At 40.1% G+C, this 19,304-nt stretch overlaps 1 protein-coding gene across 6 annotated transcripts in view; it reads left to right on the top strand.

The window, feature by feature from the left end:
• The window catches only part of SH2D4B (SH2 domain containing 4B), a 122,979-nt gene that overhangs the window by 42,023 nt on the left and 61,652 nt on the right, over positions 1-19,304 (top strand). For 3 of the 6 annotated variants that reach the window (XM_045842091.1, XM_045842090.1, XM_045842088.1), the window contains exons 2-3: positions 8,072-8,231; positions 10,109-10,256. In XM_045842091.1, the coding sequence (XP_045698047.1) occupies positions 8,131-8,231; positions 10,109-10,256 (249 nt within the window). In that variant the 5' untranslated portion in view covers positions 8,072-8,130. Of the gene's footprint in view, positions 1-8,068; positions 8,232-10,108; positions 10,257-19,304 lie in introns of all 6 variants that reach the window. The other 3 variants (XM_045842089.1, XM_045842087.1, XM_045842092.1) reach the window with 1 other exon arrangement.

Here is a 19,304-nt window from a genome sequence, read left to right as displayed (position 1 = left end):
ATCTGGTCCAGGGCTTTTGTGTGTTGGGAGTTTTTTGATTACTGCTTCAATTTCATCTGCTGTTATTGGTCTGTTCAGGCTTTCTGCTTCTTTTTCATTGAGTTTTGGAAGATTCTATTTTTCTAGAAATTTGTCCATTTCACCTAGGTTTTAAAATTTCTTGGCATACAGTTCTTTGTAGTAATTTCTTACAATCCTTTGTATTTCTTTGGTATCAGTTGTAATCTCTCCTCTTTCATTTCTGATTGTGTTTATTTGGGTCCTCTCTCTCTCTCACTCTCTCTCTTTTGATGAGTCTGCTTAAAGCCTTATCAATTTTGTTATCTTTTTGAAGAACCAGCTCCTGGATTCATTGATTCTTAGAATTGTGCTTTTAGTCTCTATGTTATTTAATTCTGCTCTGATCTTGGTTATTTCCTTCCTTCTACTTGCTCTGGGCTCTCTTTGTTGTTGTTCCTCAAGTTCTTGTAGATGTAGGGTTAGGTTGTTTGTTTGAAATATTTCTATCTTTTTTAGGTATGCCTGTTCTTCTATGAACTTCCCTCTCAGGATTGCCTTCAAAGTGTCCCATAAGTTTTGGGTTGTTATGAGTTAATTTTCATTTGTTTCCAGAAACATTTTGATTTCTTACCTAATTTCATTCTTGACCCATTCATTGTTTAATAGCATGCTATTTAATCTCCATGATTTTGAGTGTTTTGGTTTTTTTTTTCCTCAGGGTTGGTTTCTATTTTCAGTCCCTTGTGATCTGAGACAATGCTTGGTAGGATTTCAATTTTCTTGAAATTATTGAGGCTTGTTTTGTGTCCTATCATGTGATGTGTCTTTGAAAATGTTCCATGTACATTTGAAAAGAATGTGTATTTAGCTTCTTTTGGATGGAGGGCCCTGTATATATCAGTGAGGTCCATTTCATCTAGGGTGTTGTTCAATGCCATGATATCTTTGTTGATATTTTGTTTGGAAGATCTGTCCATTTTTGACAGTTGGGTGTTAAAATCCCCCACTATAATTGTGTTGCTGTCCATATCTTTCTTGAAGTGTTCTAAAGTTTTCTTTATGTATTTGGGTGCTCCTTTGTTGGGTGTATATATATTTACAATATTTATGTCTTCTTGGTGGATTATTCCCTTGAGTATTATGAAGTGACCTTCTGGGTCTCTCTTTATGGCCCTTTTTTTGAAGTCTATTTTGTCTTATATGAGTATTTCTACCCCGCCTTTTTTTTTTCCTGTCCGTTTGCTTGGAGTATTTGTTTCCAGCCCTTCATTTTCAGCCTGTGCAGGTCTTTTATCCTGAAGTGGGTCTCTTGTTGGCAGCATATATGTGGGCAATGTTTTCTTATCCATTCAGCTATTCTGTGTCTTTTTATTGGAACATTTAATCCATTTGCATTTAAGGTTATTATTGATAGGTACTTATTCATTGCCATTTATGTACATGTGTTCCTCTCTCTCTCTCTCTTTCTCTTCTTTCCTTTTCTTAAAGAAGTCCCTTTAGCTTCTCTTGCAGAGCTGGTTTGGTGGAGGTATATTCTTTTAGACTTCTTTTGTCTGAGAAGCTTCTTATTTGGCCTTTTGTCTTGATTGAGAGTCTTGCTGGGTAAAGCAGCCTTGGTTGCAGACCTCTGGTTCTCATTACTTTGAATATTTCTTGCTATTCTCTTCTGGCTTGTAGTGTTTCCATTGACAAGTCAGCTGTTAGCCTTATTGGGGCTCCCTTGTATGTTACTTCCTGTTTTTCCCTTGCTGCCTTTAATATTCTCTCTTTGTCTTGAAATATTGCCATTTTAATTATGATGTGTCTTGAGGTGGGCCTCGGTGTGTTCCTCTTGATTGGGACTCTCTGTGTTTCTTGGATTTGTGTGACTTTTTCTCTCCTCAAAGTAGGAAAGTTTTCCATCATTACTTTTTCAAAGAGGTTTTCTATTTCTTGCTGTTGTTCTCCTTCTGCTATCCCTATTATATGGATATTATTACGTTTCATATTGTCTTGCATTTCTCTTAATTGCTCTTCATTCTTTCTGAGTGTCTTTTCCTTTTCTTGCTCTTTCTGGGTGTTTTTTTTCTATTTTGTTCTCCAATTCACTGATCTAGTCTTCTGCTTCATTGATCCTGCTTTTCATTCCTTCTACTGTGTTCTTCAGTTCAGAAATTGTATTCTTCATTTCCTCTTGGCCCATGTTGATAGTTTCTATTTACTTTTTCATGTTTATATAGTTTGCAGTGAGATCATTGTAGCTTCCCTATAGTTTCTGGTAGCTCATTGTAAGCTCATTGGGCTTCCTGATAATCATTGTTTTTAACTTAATATCTAATAGTTGAGTTGCCTCTATTTCATTTAGCATTCTTTCTGAGGCTTTCTTCTTTCTCTTCACTTGGGGATTGTTTCTTTGTCTTCTCACTGTTTGTAAGAGTCTTCTTGTTAGCCTCAGCTTCTTAAATTAATCTGTTCTGGTTCCCTGTGATTATGGTGTGAACTTCTGTGGTAGAATATCTATGAGATTCAGTGGTGTAGTCTTCTTTGGGTATCTTAGTGTTCACAGCTTCCCCCTACTCTTTTTTGTGATCAGTTGGAGGAGTAAGGCATAATGGTTTAAGACAGCAGGACAGTATTCTATGATATTTACAGTAGCAGCCAGTAGAGAATAGATGGGAGATCCTTTGGCTATGTATAGTGTTAACCATGATCTTCCACCCTACTAGCCACGTTTTGGAAAGGATGGAAAGAAGGTAAGACTCTTATTGTGGAGGAAAGGATTGTTAGTTGGATCTAGAAAGCTGTGAGGCTGTGGGAGGTCAGATTCTGAGGTAGGGTGGGAATAAAGAGTAGTAAATAGGAGTAGTGTGTAAAAGAATAGCGGTAACCCCTACAATAATACAGTTCAGAAAATTGCAATGTGGGCTGAGATCTGGGAGGGGTGTTGTGTAGTATTTACAATTGTATGAAATAGGTCTTATTTACAGTAATATTAAAGCAACAATCATGTGGCAGAATCTATAAGATCTAGATAACAAGAATAAGGAGTATAGAACCTTGAGTGGTGTACTAATGGAACACAAATTAAAGATAGTAAATTAGCAACGCAGTGTGAATGAAATAACAGGGGAAACCTATCAAACAACAGTATAACCAGCCAAGCAAAGAAGATTATACAGAAAGAAAAAGAATACCAAAATACTATTAAAATAAAAAATGTCAGAAAAATGAGAAAAAGATAATACAAATTTGCAGTAACTTGCAGGCTCAGAAAAAAAAAAGGAAAAAAATCAGAAGATGGAATGCAGGAGAGATAAATTTGGAGTGGAAGTTATAACACTAGGATGAAAGAAGAGAAACATAAGGAATTGAGAGATATAAAAATAATAAAAATTAAAAAAATAAAAAGTTACTTAAAAAACAAGATAAAATCAGACAATCAAACAACAACAGCCAAAAAAAAAAAAAAGCTCTCTTGTTGGTTTTTAACTGGCCAAACCAGTTTTTCTGGTCTTGCTGGCTTCAGCAGGCTGAGGGGTGATTGGAATGCTTTTTACTCTTTGCAGTCAGAACTCAGTCAGTCTCTCACATACTGTCCCCAGGGCTAGCCCTGAGCTCTCCCCAGAGCTGATCTGATGCCTTCCTGTAGGGCCCTGGGTGTGGGTGTGGGTGCTCCCAAGCACACTCTCTGGAGCTCACTGCCCTCTGGAGCTCACTGCCGCGGTTTCCTGGGCGCCAGGCCCTGAAGTGTGCCTGTGCCTTTCCCGGTTCACAATGTAAGCTCTGGGGATCGAAAGGGGTCATGCCCTTCCCCCAATTTCACCTCCACAAGCTCTATGTTCTTGCGAAGCACCCGCATCTTTTCTGGGTTCATGGTGTTAGCTCCGGGAATCACGAGGGGTTGTGCCCTTCCCCCAGTTTTCCCCCTGCGGGCCCCAGGAACTCATGAAGCGCCCTCATCTTTTTCGGGTTCACTGTGTGAGAGTTGGGAATCCCCAAGGGGCGTGTGCTTCCCCGAGTTCACCACCGCAGGCTCCAGAAACCCGTGAATGCCCATGCTCTTTTCTTGTTCAGGCCTGTGGGGTCTGGGTCTTCCACAGAACCACACTCGCACTTGGTTGGGGGCATGGGCGCATGGCTAGGCCACCCTTGGTCCTGCAGGCTGGGGCATTCACTCTTCTCAGGGATATGTGTGGGTGCTTGCAGCCCCTGTGTGATTGTCTCTCAGTCTCACTTCCCTCTCTGTGCCTTCAAGCACCAAGGCCTCCCCCGGGGCTGCTCAATCCTTGTCTCAGGAGGGAGCAGTGACTCTGCTCTCCCGGGTGCCGTGAGGCAGACCGGGGAGCACTGGGCCTGGGGTCTGCAACCTCCCTGGTTCCCACACTGATCCCTGGGCCCTTATTATCCTGAAGCAGTCTCCTTACTGTCTGGTTTTTCAATGTCTGCTATAATTTTTGATGTCCTGTTTTCATAAATGTTGCGATATTGTTGGCCCCTTGCTCTGTTCCTCCACAGATCAGCCAGTTTCTTTCCCATGCATAGGGGAAGGGGAATACACTCCCTCATACAACGCCGCCATCTTCCTGCCACCAATAAGTATACTTTCAGTTTAGGGCTTCTGTGTTATTTTGTGTTTGTTATCTGTTTCAGTTAGGGATGTGGTTGACTATAAATAACAATACATAACAGTTGTTTAATAACATAAAACTTTCATATTTATATTATATTTTAATAATTATAGAACTTTATTCTTTGATATTCTTTATTTTTCTCAAATGACAAGAAATCTGGAGATGAGCTGCCAGATGGCTGGTAATGAACACCAATGGATAGTATTGATTTATCTGCTCAACAAGATCATCAGTGGCCATCTCCTTCTATCTTCCTGCTTACTCATCCTTAGTTTGTGGCTTTCTTCCTCCTGGTTGCAAAGTCTTTCAGCAACTCTGGGCATCACTTCCACATTACAGGGAGGAAGACAGAGGTGAGATAAAAGAGCAAAGGTGAAGGGGTTTCTCCTAAGGAGTCTTTACATTTTGTTTGGAGAAAGAAACCCTTTCACTGGAACTTCTTTCTACATCTACTTTGTCAAAAACAGATATCTGATCACTTATAGATCAATCATTTGCCAATAAGAATCAGATTCCATGACAGGTTTAGACCAATGTGATTTGTCTTTTGAGGTTGGGATAGAAACTTGCCTCTCCTGAAACTGAGGGTTCTCTGTTACTCCCTGAAAAAACTGGGGTTTCCTATAAGGGAGGGAGGTGGGCTGGAATGGATGGCAGGTAGGTAATTGACAGTGCCTGCTATAATAGCTACACATTTTTGTTTTCTTTTTTCCTTTTACCTAGTTTCGCAGAATTGGTAAGCCTCTAATTTACTTTCTCCCACTATTAATATGGAAGTTTTATAATTCTAGTAGTGGTTTTCTTCCTGTTCCTATCAGTCATAATTAAACCAGCGTTCCTCTATTACTATGTTGCTTTTAACATGTAAAAATAACAATGTTCTTCTATATTAGTCAAGGGAATTAATGCTGCCTTCTGCAACTGATTAACCCATGATGTTTTAATGGGTTAATACAATGGAGGTCTATTTCTGAATATATCGCAGTTTAAGGTGGATTGGGTATCTCTTCTCTGTGATTTGCTTTACTTTCTTCTTGCAATTTCACCATCTTGGAGTAATTTATTTCCAGCTGGGTGGATGAACAACAGAATGTGGCCAAGGCACACCAACTGCAAACAGCTTCAGCCTGAAAGTGGCACAAATCACTTCCCCTGACATTCCACAGACTAAAACTCAGTCCCATGGCCCCATGGAACTGAAGGGAAGCCCAGAAAAGTAGTTATCTACTGAGTTCAGGAAGAGGAAATGGGGTTCTGGACATAGCAAGTCACTTACAAATTGTCATTGTGGTCACTGACACATTTTTTTCTTTTCCTCCATGTAAATACATTCACTCCTTCAGGTTGGCACCCTGAAGTCACATCCAGTCATTGCACCTAGCCCCAAGTCTGCAAAGGTTCTGTATTCATCTATATAAGGTCTAGATGTGACTAAGACATGTCACTTAAACACTCTCCTCCCCCATATTTAAGACACAATGTACAGTGGTAAAGTAGGGTCACAATATTCATTGTGGAGAAGGGAGAATGTGAGCCCCGCTCAGTTGCTTGTCTGTGGCATTCCAGAAGTCCTATAGGTCAGATTCTATGAAGTTCTCCTGCTCTGGCAGTGAAAGGACAGCCTTAAGTGGATGCTGACTGCACCCTTGAGGAGGCTCCTCCTTGCTCTTTATTCCCCTTGGCCTCATCTGAAGTGAGTGTTGAGGATCATGCTCTTGTTGTACCAGCATAGTCTTTGAAACCAGCCTCCTGGCCATTGAAAGTGGTGTTTAAGTCCTGAACAATCAAAGGCTTTTAAGTTCAGACTCAAAAAATTAGGAAGCTTCTGATCTGTTTGCCTCAATGTTCCAGTACAACATCTACAGTTTATTTCTAGACATGTTTCACAAATTGTCTATACCTCTTTTCCTCTTTACCTCTATGCCTCTCCCTTTCAACTGAAGAGTACCTGCCTTAGGCTCTTTGTAAAAATAAGTGTGAGAGATTGCACTCTTAATGTGCTTGTGTTAGCCTGGCTCCTCTGTAGAGCAGAGATAAGGATGAGATTAAACACACAAGGGTTTTACTAAGGAAGTGCCTGTGAGATGAGAAAGGACAGGGTGCTATAGGAGGTGGGGAGAGCCATCGCATTGCAGTGCAAGTCTGACTTTGAGTGATGGGGACCAGAACTGTCAGGTTGGATGGAGGTGTTCTAGGCAGACATGCAATCCAAGGAAGGTTTGTCAAGGCCTCAGGGAAGTTGCCCGTCAGAAGAGTCTGGTGTCTCCCAGGAATGAGCCTGCCATGCTCAGTCAAAGCTGCATCTGTGAAGCATGGCCTTGGGCAAACACAAGAGCATAGGAACTGGAATGCTTCGTCAATTATGCTCCCTGTAGCTGGATATCTGGAGCACATTCTCATGGAAGCCACAGTGCTCTGTACCCAGGTCACTTAACTCCCCTTACAAGTCTATGGGGCTTTGTTTTGCAGAACCTTTAAAAATCCTATCTCCTGCAATTTGGGCCCTAGAAGGAGGTGGTTTTCCAAATCTTACAAAGTCCCACATTTCTGTATTCTTTCTATTTCCTTTCATTTCTCCTTGCAAAACACTTAATTCTTTCTTGAACTAATTTCTTTCTCCAAACACCTTGCCAAACACAATCACTAGCAGCCAACACACACTACCAATGTTCTATTTTACACTCTCTTAGAGTGACAGATTAAGAGGGCATGAGGATCTGCCTTTTATAGTGTCTGAAAATTTTACCAAAAGTTTTCCTCCTACGTAACACAGATCTCCAGCAATTTAGCCTACTAAACATCACTCAACACCCAACTGCTAAGGCAGTGACTGACAGTGTATGTCTTTGTTTCAGCACTACCCCACTTTTGGGATAGATTTCCATTTTAGTCATGGTAATCAACAGGATCTATTGAAATAGGAAAACTGAAAAATCTCAGTGGCTTAATACAACACAGGTATAGTTCCTGCTCATGTTACAGGTGGTTGTTGGTTGGAGACTCAGGGGCCTAGCTACTTCATCTTGCAACTCCATGATCTCCAATTCCTTATTTTTAGCAAGTAGACAGGAGGGGTGGGAGCTGGAGAGGAAGAAAAGAGGGGGGAGGAAAGAGGAGAGAAAAGAAGGCTCACTGGCTCCTAACTGCCTTGGTCCAAGAGAGACACAAATCATTTTCTTCAGAGAGTGCTGCACTCTCTGCTAAAGATATCAGGGGCACTTGGTCTCAGACACCAGTTCTAGATTTGGACACCTGCGTTTGCAGGCTGACTTGGCTGCTCTGTTGCTCCCTATAGGGAGTGGGAGGGTAAGACAGCTATGGACCTACACGTAGGCCAAAATCTCTCTGGGATCCTCTTTGTTGATGACAAAGTGGATGCAGAGTGGTTGTGTACCATCAGCCAATTAGAACTCAGACCTGTTTCTTTTTCCTTTCTTGTTCCTCCTTATGTCGTGAAGCAGCAAGTGACAAGCACATCCAATGGCTCCTGGGGGCAGATGGCGAGGTCTGGGTCTGGATCATGGGAGAAGGCCCTGGTGACAAGCCCTATGAAGAGATCTCTGAGGAGCTGATTGCAGAGAGGGCACGGCTGCAGGCTCAGAGGGAGGCTGAGGAACTCTGGTGAGAGGTGCCAATGGGTGTTGGGTGGGGCCTGAACTCAGAGCCTTGGGGTGGGTTCCAGATAAGGGTGATAGGTTGTGGGTAGAGGGGAGGAGGTACCAGGCAGCTGGCTGCCTGTTTTGAGCTCTGCTAAGATTAGGTGACCAAATCATCAAAGTCTTGCATCAGATAGACCTTGTGGGTTCAAATCTTGGATCCACCAAATAGAAATGAGCTAACTGGGGGCTTGGTTTTCACATCTGTGGTGTGGGTATAATAATACTTTCTATTTGGATGTGGTTCAGATTCATCAATATGATGCATATGCCTGCTTTTGCTTTTTTTATCTCACTGGGACAGTAGAGCAGTTTGGACTCACTTTTGTATATGCACTTGTTTCTCTTTCATGGACATTTGAGCCCCCCGTGAGATTTGGAGTCACATTTATTTCATAAATGACTTTTGGCATCTTTTCACTAAGCTTGAATGCTAACATTTCCCCTCACTCCAATTTTTAGTGACAGAGTTTTAACTGTAAAATTGTTAGTAACAATCCAACACCTGCCACATATGATAACCACAGTGAGCATTTAGGCAATACAGATATTCCTTGATTTATGATGGGGTTATGTCCTGATACACTCATAGTAAACTGAAAATGTCATACGTTGAAAACACATGCACTATACCTAATCTACTGAACATCACAGCCTCACCTAGCTTGCCTTAAATGTGCTCAGAACACTTACATTAGCACACAGCTGGGCGAAATCATCTAGCACGATGATGACACTGTAGAGTATGGGTTGTTTATCCTCTTGGTGTGGGAGCTGTGGCTCTCTGTCACTGCCTAGACTCACAAGAGACTCTCTTATAGTATATGAATAGCCTGGGAAAAGAGCAAAATTCAAAATTCAAGGTACAATTTCTCCTCTTTGTATATTACTTTCACACCATTGTAAAGCTGAAAAATCATAAGTCAAACTATCATAAGTCAGGGACTGTCAGTACATGTTTTGTAAACTGCTTTATTTACACTATGGTAAATTGATTAATATAGATTAATAACATTATTTAAGATTACTGCCCTGACTGATGTAGCTTAGTGGGTTGTGGATCATCCCACAAACCGAAAGGTCATGGGTTCAATTCACAGTCAGGGCACATGCCTTGGTTGTGGGCCAGGTCCCCGGTTGGGGGCCTGCAAGAGTGGTAACTTATCAATATTTCTCTTGTGCATTAATATTTCTCTCCCTATTTTCCTCCCTCCCTTCCCATCTCTCTAAAAAATAAATAAAATCTTAAAAAATTACTGTACAGTGTTCTCATTACATGGGAAACCTAATGTACTGGTCCTGTTGATGGACATTTATGTCACTTGTCATTCTTTACCTTATAAAAATCCTCTGATGAACATCTTTTACCTGACTTTGTAAACTTGAGTGGGAGATGGTATTTTGGATTATTCCCCGCCCCCCCCCGCTTCCAGAACAATTCTGCTGATTTATACCCCTACACAAGAGAGTGCCTATTTCTCCCTGCTTTTGCCAACATCAAGCTTTGTTGACTCTAGACATTTGTCATTCTAATAGAGTCCAATACTGCCCAAGGTGAAGGGATTAAGAAGTAAAAATTGGTTGTTAGAGTAAAGTCATGGGGATGTAAAGTACATCATAGGGAACATAGTCAATAATATTCAAATAATTATGTGTGGTATCACATGGGTGTGAGATTTATTGGGATGATCACTTAGTAAGTTATGTAATGTCTTATCATTGGGGTGTACCCCTGAAACTAATATTAAAAAAAGAAGTAGTGCCATAGTTTTTATTTGAACTTCTGTTATGTAGACCTTCAGTTTCCATATGAGCTTATACCTATTGGTGTTCTCTTGGAAGGAGACAGAAGGAGGCAGAGATCACCAACAAGTTCCGGGATGCTCTGGCCAATGAGAAAGCCCGAATCCTGGCAGAGAGGTGGAAAGTGGAGATGGAGGACCGGAAGGCTGCCAAAGTCCTGGAGGAGCGCATTCATGAGGAATTTAAGGTGAACCAGTGCATGGGGCATCTGTGCGTGGCTACCTTGCTCTAGCTCCCAGGCCACTGGTTTGGCCATTGGTTATTACTGAGTGCTTTATGAGAACAGAAACCTGGTATGTTTGAGCAGGAAGGAACTTATCATTTGAGCCACTCCACTTCTCATTGTAAAGCTGATAAAACTGAGGGTCAGACAGGGAAGAAACTTGCCAAGGCCATGTGTAGTTAGGAACAGAGCCAGCATCAGAACTCAGGCCTTCTGCATCCCAAACCAAGATTCCTGAAATGAGGCCTGGAAAAAACAATGTTTGTAGTCAGGTCAACCTGGGATGCAGTTCTCACTCTACTGCTTACTGCTGTGTGATCTTGGGAAGCTTGGGGAACTTCTCTGAGCCTTTACTTTATTGTTTGTAATATTAGGATAATAACAACTTCCAATTTGAGGTTTTTGGAGGATTCAAGGAAATTAAAAAGGTACATTTTCTGGCCCTGGATAGGGAGCTGTTGGTAACCTCGCATGCCTATTCATTCTGGGAGTTTGGAGCTGGTGAAGGAGATTTATAGAAGCTTACGTAGCCTTAAAAATTTTATTTCTGCTCCCCATTATGAGATTTTTTTGCTACAATAATAATACATTTTTGGCGGGGGGGTGGGTAGAGAACTCGGAAATGCATATAAGCAAAAAGAAGAAAGTAATAATCATTCAAAATCCCCCAAATTATATCATTTTGTGAAGTGTAGATTAATGATTTTCAACATGTGTGCCCCAAGAATTTTTAAAACACGCAACACCTGGGACTTCTGGTCAAGATGGAGGCATAGGCAGTCACACTGTGCCTCCTCGTGCAACCAGAACTAAGGGCAACAAGAATTTAGAAACAAAAATACAACCAGAACTGAGAGAAATGAACTGAATGGAAGTATGACTACCATTCATTGAGACCGGTAAGGAGGGGTGGAGTCAGAGGCCTATGGAGAGGGGTTGAGGGGTTCTAGTAGGAAAACATGGTAGCTGGCAGACATGGGCGTGCAGGGTGCAGACGGCAGTTGGTGGACCCCAGAAGCGCGGGGCAGCTGACGGACCAGTGGCAGACCCTGGGCACGGGAGGCAACGAACAGACCCAGTGAGGGGCACAAGGCAGCTGGCTGTCCACAGCTATACATTCGCACGCGGACAAACTAAGCGAAAACGGGCAGCAACACAGACCTTGCAACCCAGGGACCCAGCACTGGGAAACAAAGCCTGAAGGCACCGATTGGAAACACCTGTGGGAGTTGAGGCCGGGAAATTCTCTCAGCCTCACAGGAGGCTCCTTGGGGAAACCCACAGAATCCAAGAAAGGACACAAGCCCACCCACCTGGGAGCCAGCACCAGAAGGGCCCAATTTGCTTGTGGGAAGTGGCAAAGGGGACTCAAGTCCTAGAGAGAGCGGAGCAGGTACCATTGTTCCCTTTCAGACCCTGCCCCCACATACAACGTCACAACCCAGCGACTGAGGTGCCCCGCCCTGGTGAACACCTAAGGCTCCGTCCCTCATATGTAACAGGTGTGACCAGATCAAAGAAAAAAATTAAAATAAAATAAAAAAGGTGGCTCAAACAGAATTAAAATCCCCAGAGCCAGTTTTTATAAGCGACCAAGAGATAGCCAACCTATCAGATGCACAGTTCAAAACACTGGTGATCAGGATGCTCACAGAATTGGTTGACTTTGGTCGTAAATTAGATGAACAAATGCAGGCTACAATAAGAGAAATGAAGGAAAATACACAGGGAACCATTACTGTTGGAAAGAAATCTGGGTTTCAAATCAATTGAAGGGATCAGAAGGAAGAAAGGAACAACCAAACAGAAAAGAATGAAGAAACAAGAATTCAAAAAAATGAGGAGAGGCTTAGGAGCCTCCAGGACATCTTTAAACGTTCCAACATCTGAATTATAGGGGTACCAGAAGGGGAAGAGGAAAAACAACAAGTGGAAAAGTTATTTGAACAAATAATGAAGGAGAACTTCCCCAATCTGGCAAGGGAAATAGACTTCCAGGAAGTCCAGGAAGCTCAGAGTCCCAAAGAGGTTGGACCCAAGGAGGAACATGCCAAGGCACATCATAATTACATTACCCAAGGTAAAAATGAAGGAGAGAATTCTAGAAGCTGCAAGAGATAAGGGGACAGTTACCTACAAAGGAGTTCCCATCAGAATGTCAGCTGATTTCTCAAAAGAGACGTTGCAGGCAAGAAGGAGCTGGAAAGAAGTATTCTAAGTCATGAAAGGCAAGGACCTATATCCAAGATTGCTCTATCCAGCAAAGCTTTCATTTAGAATGGAAGGGGAGATAAAGTGCTCCCCGTATAAGGTCAAGTTAAAGGAGTTCATCATCACCAAGCCCTTATTATATGAAATGTTAAAGGGACTTATGTAAGAAAAAGAAAATAAAAAATATGAACAGTAAAAAGAGAAATCAAACTCACAGTAACAACCATACCTAAAACAAAAGCAAACTAAGCAAACAGAACAGGAACAGAACCACAGAAATGGAGATCACATGGAGGGTTAGCAACAGAGCAGGGAAGTGGGAGGAGGAGAGAGGGGGAAAATATATAGAGAATAAGTAGCATAGACAATAGGCAGAAAATAGGGGGAGGGCAAGAATAGTATGGGAAATGTAGAAGCTAAAGAACTTGTGACACATGGACATGAACTAAAGGGGGGAATGTGGGTGGGAGGGGGTGGGAAGGGTGGAGGGGAGTGAAGGGGGAAATGGGACAACTGTGATAGCATAATCAATAAAATATTTTTTAAAAAGAGTAAAAAACATAAATAAAACATGTAACACCTGACCATTTAGTCAGGGACACTGATCTCTTTTCCCTTAGATTGTCAGATAAAAAAATGACAATACCCAAAACAACAATAGCTGTGAAATGTGAATGAATCAAAATTATACCCATTTTTTATGAGGTTGGCAAAAATATATTTTTTGGTTGTGCCACACAATTCTAGTAATTAGTTTATTGTGTCCATGAGATGAAAAGTTTGACAGTCATTGGTGTGGATTAATGGCATTTGCCCCTTACAATTATAACTCCCTTTTCATCACAATGATTATGTAGTGAGGACATTGGCCCCTTAAGATCATTTATATTGCAAATATTTTCCTTAGTGTTGTGTTTTTATTCTTAATTTTGATTAGAGCTCATAGAGTACAGAAGATTAAAATTTTTACTAGCTAATTTTATCAATCTTTTTCTTTATTATTTGTTTTATGCCTAGAAAGATCTGTGTCACCACAAGATTATAAAATACTAATATACATTGTTTTCTATATTTTTCATAATTTTGTTTCTTTGCACTTAATTTTCTTTCACTTTGAAGCGTGGTTTAATATAGAGCTCTAACTTCATTTTTTTCAAGTGGTTAGCCAGTTGTCTCAATATCATATATTATGTAATTTACCTTCTCTCCTATTTTTTAAAGTATATTTTATTGATTATACTATTATAGTTGTCCATTTTTTCTCTCCATTTTGTTGTCCTCTGCCCTGTGCCAGCGTCCCTCCAGCATTCCTCCCACCCTTAGTTCATGTCCATGGGTCATACATATAAGTTCTTTGACTTCTGCATTTCATATACTATTCTTAACTCCCCCCTGTCTATTTTGTATCTTCCAATTATGTTGCTTATTACCTGGACTTTTTTGCCCATTCTCCCCGCCCTGCTGATAAATCTCCATGTGATCTCCATTTCTGTGATTCTGTTCCTGTTCTAGTTGTTTGCTTACTTTTTGTTTTTGTTTTTTAGGTTCAGTTCTTGATAGTTGTGAGTTTGTTGTCATTTTACAAGTCATAGTTTTGATCTTCTTCTTAGATAAGTCCCTTTAACATTTCATATAATAAGGGGTTGATGATGATGAACTCCTTTAACTTGACCTTATCTGGGAGGCACTTTATCTGCCCTTCCATTCTAAATGATAGCTTTGCTGGGTAGGGTAATCTAGGTTGTAGGTCCTTGCTTTTCATTATTTTGAATACTTCTTGCCAGTCCCTTCTAACCTTCAAAGTTTCTTTTGAGAAATCAGCTGATAGTGTCATGGGAACTGCTTTGTAGGTAACTGTCTCCTTTTCTCTTGCTGCTTTTAAGATTCTCTTGTCTTTAATCTTGGGTAATGTAGTTACATTATATTATGATGTACCTTGGTATGTGCTTTCTTGTGTCCAACTTCTTTGGGACTCTTTGAGCTTCCTGGACTTCTACATCTATTTCCTTCACAGATTGGTGAAGTTTTGTTCTTTATTTTTTTGAAACAAGTTTTCAATTTCTTGCTCTTTCTTCTTCTTCTGGCACCCCTATGATTCAAATGTTGGAATGTTTAGAGTTGTCCCAGAGATTCCTAAACCTCTCCTCATTTTTTTTTTAATTCTTGTTTCTTCATTCTGTTCTGGTTGAATGCTTATTTCTTCCTTTTGTTCCAAATCATTGATTTGAGTCCCGGTTTCCTCCCCTTCAATGTTGGTTTCCTGTATATTTTTCTTTATTTCATTTTGCATAGCCTTCACTTCTTTGTTTTTTGGCCATACTCAATAATTTCTGTGAGCATCCTGATTACCAGTGTCTTGAATTCTGCATCTGAAAGGTTGGCTGTCTCCTTGTTGCTTAGTTATTTTTCTGGAGGTTTGATCTGTTCTTTCATTTGGGCCATATTTCTTTGTCTTTGTCCACCTGTTATGTTGCAAGGGGCAGAGACTTAGGTATTTGTTAGGGTGGGTAAACCCACTTTGCTGCATTGTGGGCTGTAGTGGGGGAGGGGTCTGAGAGGGAACAATGCTGTTTGCTTAGCTCTCACATACTTTCAGTCACTTCCTCCACTACCCACATCCAAATTGTACCTTTCTGGTGCTGATTTCTGGGGTGGGTTGGCTTGTGTATGTTGTAGGACCCCATTGGCTCCTCCAACAGACTCTCCTGTGAGACTGGCAGTTTCTCCTGCTGCCACAACTCTCACAGGTTTTTACAGCGAGTGGTTTTGAAACTTTCTTTTCCTGCGCTGGAATCCTGGGTTGCACAGACTGTCTCACTACCCAGTCGTTCCTCCTACTTTATCTGTATTCAAATGTGGAACCACCCAGTCCACCAGCCGCTGCCTTGCTGCACTTCCTCTCTGCCACAGCTGCTTGTCTCCATCCTTCCTACCAGCCTGGGTGAGTGTTTCTTCTTTAACTCCTTGGTTGTTGGACTACCATCCAGTTTGATTTTCTGGCAGTTCTGTGTTTTTTTTTTTTTTGTTTTAAAATTGGTTGTCATCCTGCTTTTGTTTATGTAAGGAAGCAAAGAATATCTACCTATGCCTCCACTCCATCTTGGCCAGAAGTCCTAACCTACCCTCTTTCTTTTCATTGGATTTGCTGCCTTGATTTTTACTTCTTCTGTATCTCTCCGTGGATTTTTGTTCTTTGCTTATTCCTGAGCCACATTTACTTTTTTAATTATTGTAGTTTAAACCTTAACATCTGTTATGGTGAGAACCTACCATTACTCTTCATTTCCAAAATGAGCCTGGCTACTCTTACCCATTTTTTTCTACTGGAGGTATATTTGAATTATTTTGTTACTATTCTCCTCCCCATCATCAACAACAAAAAACATACTCTGATTTTCACTGGAATTGCATCAACCTTACAGCTATATTTGTGTAACATGGACACTTTCACAATATTAAATCCCTGAACTTTCTTGTTCAGGAATGTGGTATGGTCTTCCTGTCAGCTAAATCTTCTTTTTCATCTTTGATAAAGTTTTTTTTAATTAATACCGGTAAATGCATTGGCCACCACATCCCAGACATTCACAGTGTGTTTATGTGCTTCACATTCACTTATGCTTCTGTTTTTTGGACTTTGGTAAAATCTATTGTTATTAAGAACTCCACAATTGTTTTTTAGTTAAACCTTGGCTTAGTATTTTTTGCTGCTATCATGAATGAGATTGTTCTCATTACCTTAAAACCTATTGTAATTGCTCATTATATATTTATATTGTTATTGATCTACTTAATATTTTTAATCTTAATTATTATTTTTTTATTTTTTACTGTTATTGAAGTACAGTTGCCTCCATTTTCCTGCCGTCACTCGCACCCGCCCCAGCCATCCCCACTTCCTACCCTCAATCTTATCCCACTTTAGCTTTATTTGTGTGTCCTTTATAAATGTTCCTTGATGACACTTCCTCCATTTACCCCATTATCCCTTTGCACCTCTTCTCTGGTTACCGTTAGTGTGTTCTTTATTTCAATGTGTCTGGTTATATTTTGCTTGCTTGTTTCCTGTGTTGATTAAGTTCCACTTATAGGTGAGATCATATAGTATTTGTCTTTCACCATGTGGCTTATTTCACTTAGCATATTGTTCTCCAGATCCATCCATGCTGTCACGAAGGATAGGAGCTCTTTTCTTTCTGCTGTTCGGTATTCCATTGTGTAAATGTACTATAGATTTTTGATCCACTAATTTATTGTTGGGCACTTAGGTTGCTTCCAACACTTAGCTATTGTAAATTGTGCTGCTATGAATATTGGGGTGCATAGGTTCTTTTGAATTGGTGTCTCAGGATTCTTAGGGTATAATCCCAGCAGTGGAATTGCTGGGTCAAGAGGCACTTCCATTTTTAACTTTTTGAGGAAATCCCATACTATTTTCCACAATGGCTGTACCAGTCTTCATTCTCACCAACAGTCTACTAGGGTTCCCTTTTCTTCACAACCTCGCCTGTACTTCTTGTTTGTTGATTGGGTTATAATGGCTTTTCTGACCAACAAGAAGTGGTATCTCATTGTGGTTGTAATTTGCATGTCTCTGATGGCTAGTGATGCTGAGCATCCTTTCATATGTCTCTGGTCCCTCTGTATGTCCTCCTTGGAGAAGTGTCTGTTCATATCCTTTGCCCATTTTTTAATTTGATTGTTTGACTTCCTGATGTGGAGTTGGGTGAGTTCTTTATATATTTTGGAGATCAAACCCTTCTCTAAGGTAACAATTGTGAAAATATATCTTCCCTTATGATTGGTTCCCTGTTCATTTTGCTGATGTTTCCCTTAGCTGTGCAGAAGCTTTTTATTTTGATGAAGTCCCATTTGCTTATTCTTTCCTTTATGTCCCTTGCTCTAGGGGACATATCAGTGAAAATATTGCTGCATGGAATATCTGAGATTTTCCTGCCTATGTTTTCCTCTAGGACTTTTATGGTGCCATGACCTGTATTTAAGTCTTTTATCCATCTTGAGTTCATTTTTGTATATGGTGCAAGTTGATGGTTCCATTTTTTGCATGTAGCTGTCCAGATCTACCAACACTATTTGTTGAAGAGGCTATTTTTACTCAACTTTATGCTTCTTCCCCCTTTGCCAAATATTAATTGGCCATAGAACTTGGGTTTATTTCTGGGCTCTCTATTTTTTTCCATTGATCTATGTGTCTGTTCTTATGCCAGTACCAGACTGTTTTGATTACTGTAGACTTTTAATATAGTTGATGTCAGGTGTTGTGATTCCTCCTACTTTGTTCTTTTTTCTCAAAATTGCTGTAGCTATTTAGGATCATTTGTGGTGCCATATAAATTTCTGAAATGTTTGTTTTACATCTATGAAATATGTCATTGGTTATTAATAGGAATTGCATTGAATCTGTAAATTGCTTTAGGTAGTATGAACATTTTGATGATGTTAATTCTCCCAATCCATGAGTATGGTGCATGCTTCCCTTAGTTTGTGTCTTCCTTAATTTCTTTCTTCAATGTTGTGTAGTTTTCTGAGTACAGGTCTTTTACCTCCTTGGTTAGGTTTATTCCTAGGTACTTTATATTCATTTTGCTATATGAAATGGGATTTTTTCCTGATTTCTGTTTCTGATATTTCATTGTTGGTGTATAAAAATGCCTTGAATTCCTGAATACTGACTTTGTATCCTGCTGTTTTCCCAAATTCGCTTACTAGGTCGAATAGTTTTTTGGTGGAGTCTATAGGATTTTCTATGTAATATCATGTCATCTGCAAACAATGACAGTTTTGCTTCCATGTTTCCAATTTGGATGCCTTTTATTTCTTTTTCTTGTTCGATCACTATAGCTAAGACTTCCAATATTATGTTGAATGTGAGTGGTGAAAGTGGATAACCTTGTCTTGTTCCAGATCTTAGTGGGAAAGCTCTAAGTTTTTGCTCATTGAGTATGATGTTGGCTGTAGGTTTCTCACATATGGCCTTTATTATGGTGAGGTATGCTCCCACTACTCCCACTTTGCTAAGTGTTTTTTATTATAAATGGGTACTGTATCTTATCAACTGTTTTTTTCTATTGATATGATCATGTTATTTTTGTCTTTCCTATTGTTTATGTGACATATTATGTTTATTGATTTGCACCATCCTTGCATCCCTGGGATAAATTCCACTTGACCATAGTGTATACTTTTTTTTAATGTATTGCTAGATGCAGTTTGCCAATATTTTGTTGAGGATTCTATCATCTGTGTTCATCAGTGATATTGGCCTGTAGTTTACTTCCTTTATTGTGTCTTTATCTGATTTTTGCATTAGGATGATGCTGGCTTCATAAAAGGAGTTTGGGAGTCTTCCCTCTTCTTGGATAATTTGGAATAGTCTGTGAAGGATAGGGGTTAGCTCTTCATTAAATGTTTTGTAAAATTCTCCTGTGAAACTGTCGGTCCAGGCATTTGTGTGGTGGGAATTTTTTGATTAGTGCTTCACTTTTGCCAGCTGTTATTAGTCTGGTGAGGCTTTCTGTTTATTCTTGATTCAGTGTTGGAAGATTGTATTTTTCTAGAAATTTGTCCATTTCACCTAGGTTTTCTAATTTCTTGCATATAGTTCTTTGTAGTAATTTCTTACAATCCTTTTTGTTTCTGTGGTATCAGTTGTAATCTTTCCTCTTTCCTTTCTGGTTTGTTTGTTTAGGTCCTCTCTCTTTTTTTATTGATGAGTTTGCTTAAAGGCTTGTCGATTTTGTTTATCTTTTCAAAGAACCAGCTTCTGGATTCATTGATCCT

Source organism: Phyllostomus hastatus, unplaced genomic scaffold (assembly GCF_019186645.2).
Source record: "Phyllostomus hastatus isolate PE091 unplaced genomic scaffold, TTU_PhHast_1.1 phas_contig_38, whole genome shotgun sequence".
Classification (NCBI taxonomy): Eukaryota; Metazoa; Chordata; class Mammalia; order Chiroptera; family Phyllostomidae; genus Phyllostomus; species Phyllostomus hastatus.
The sequence above is the reverse complement of the archived record's forward strand: the minus strand, read 5'-3'. Positions and strand labels throughout refer to the sequence as shown.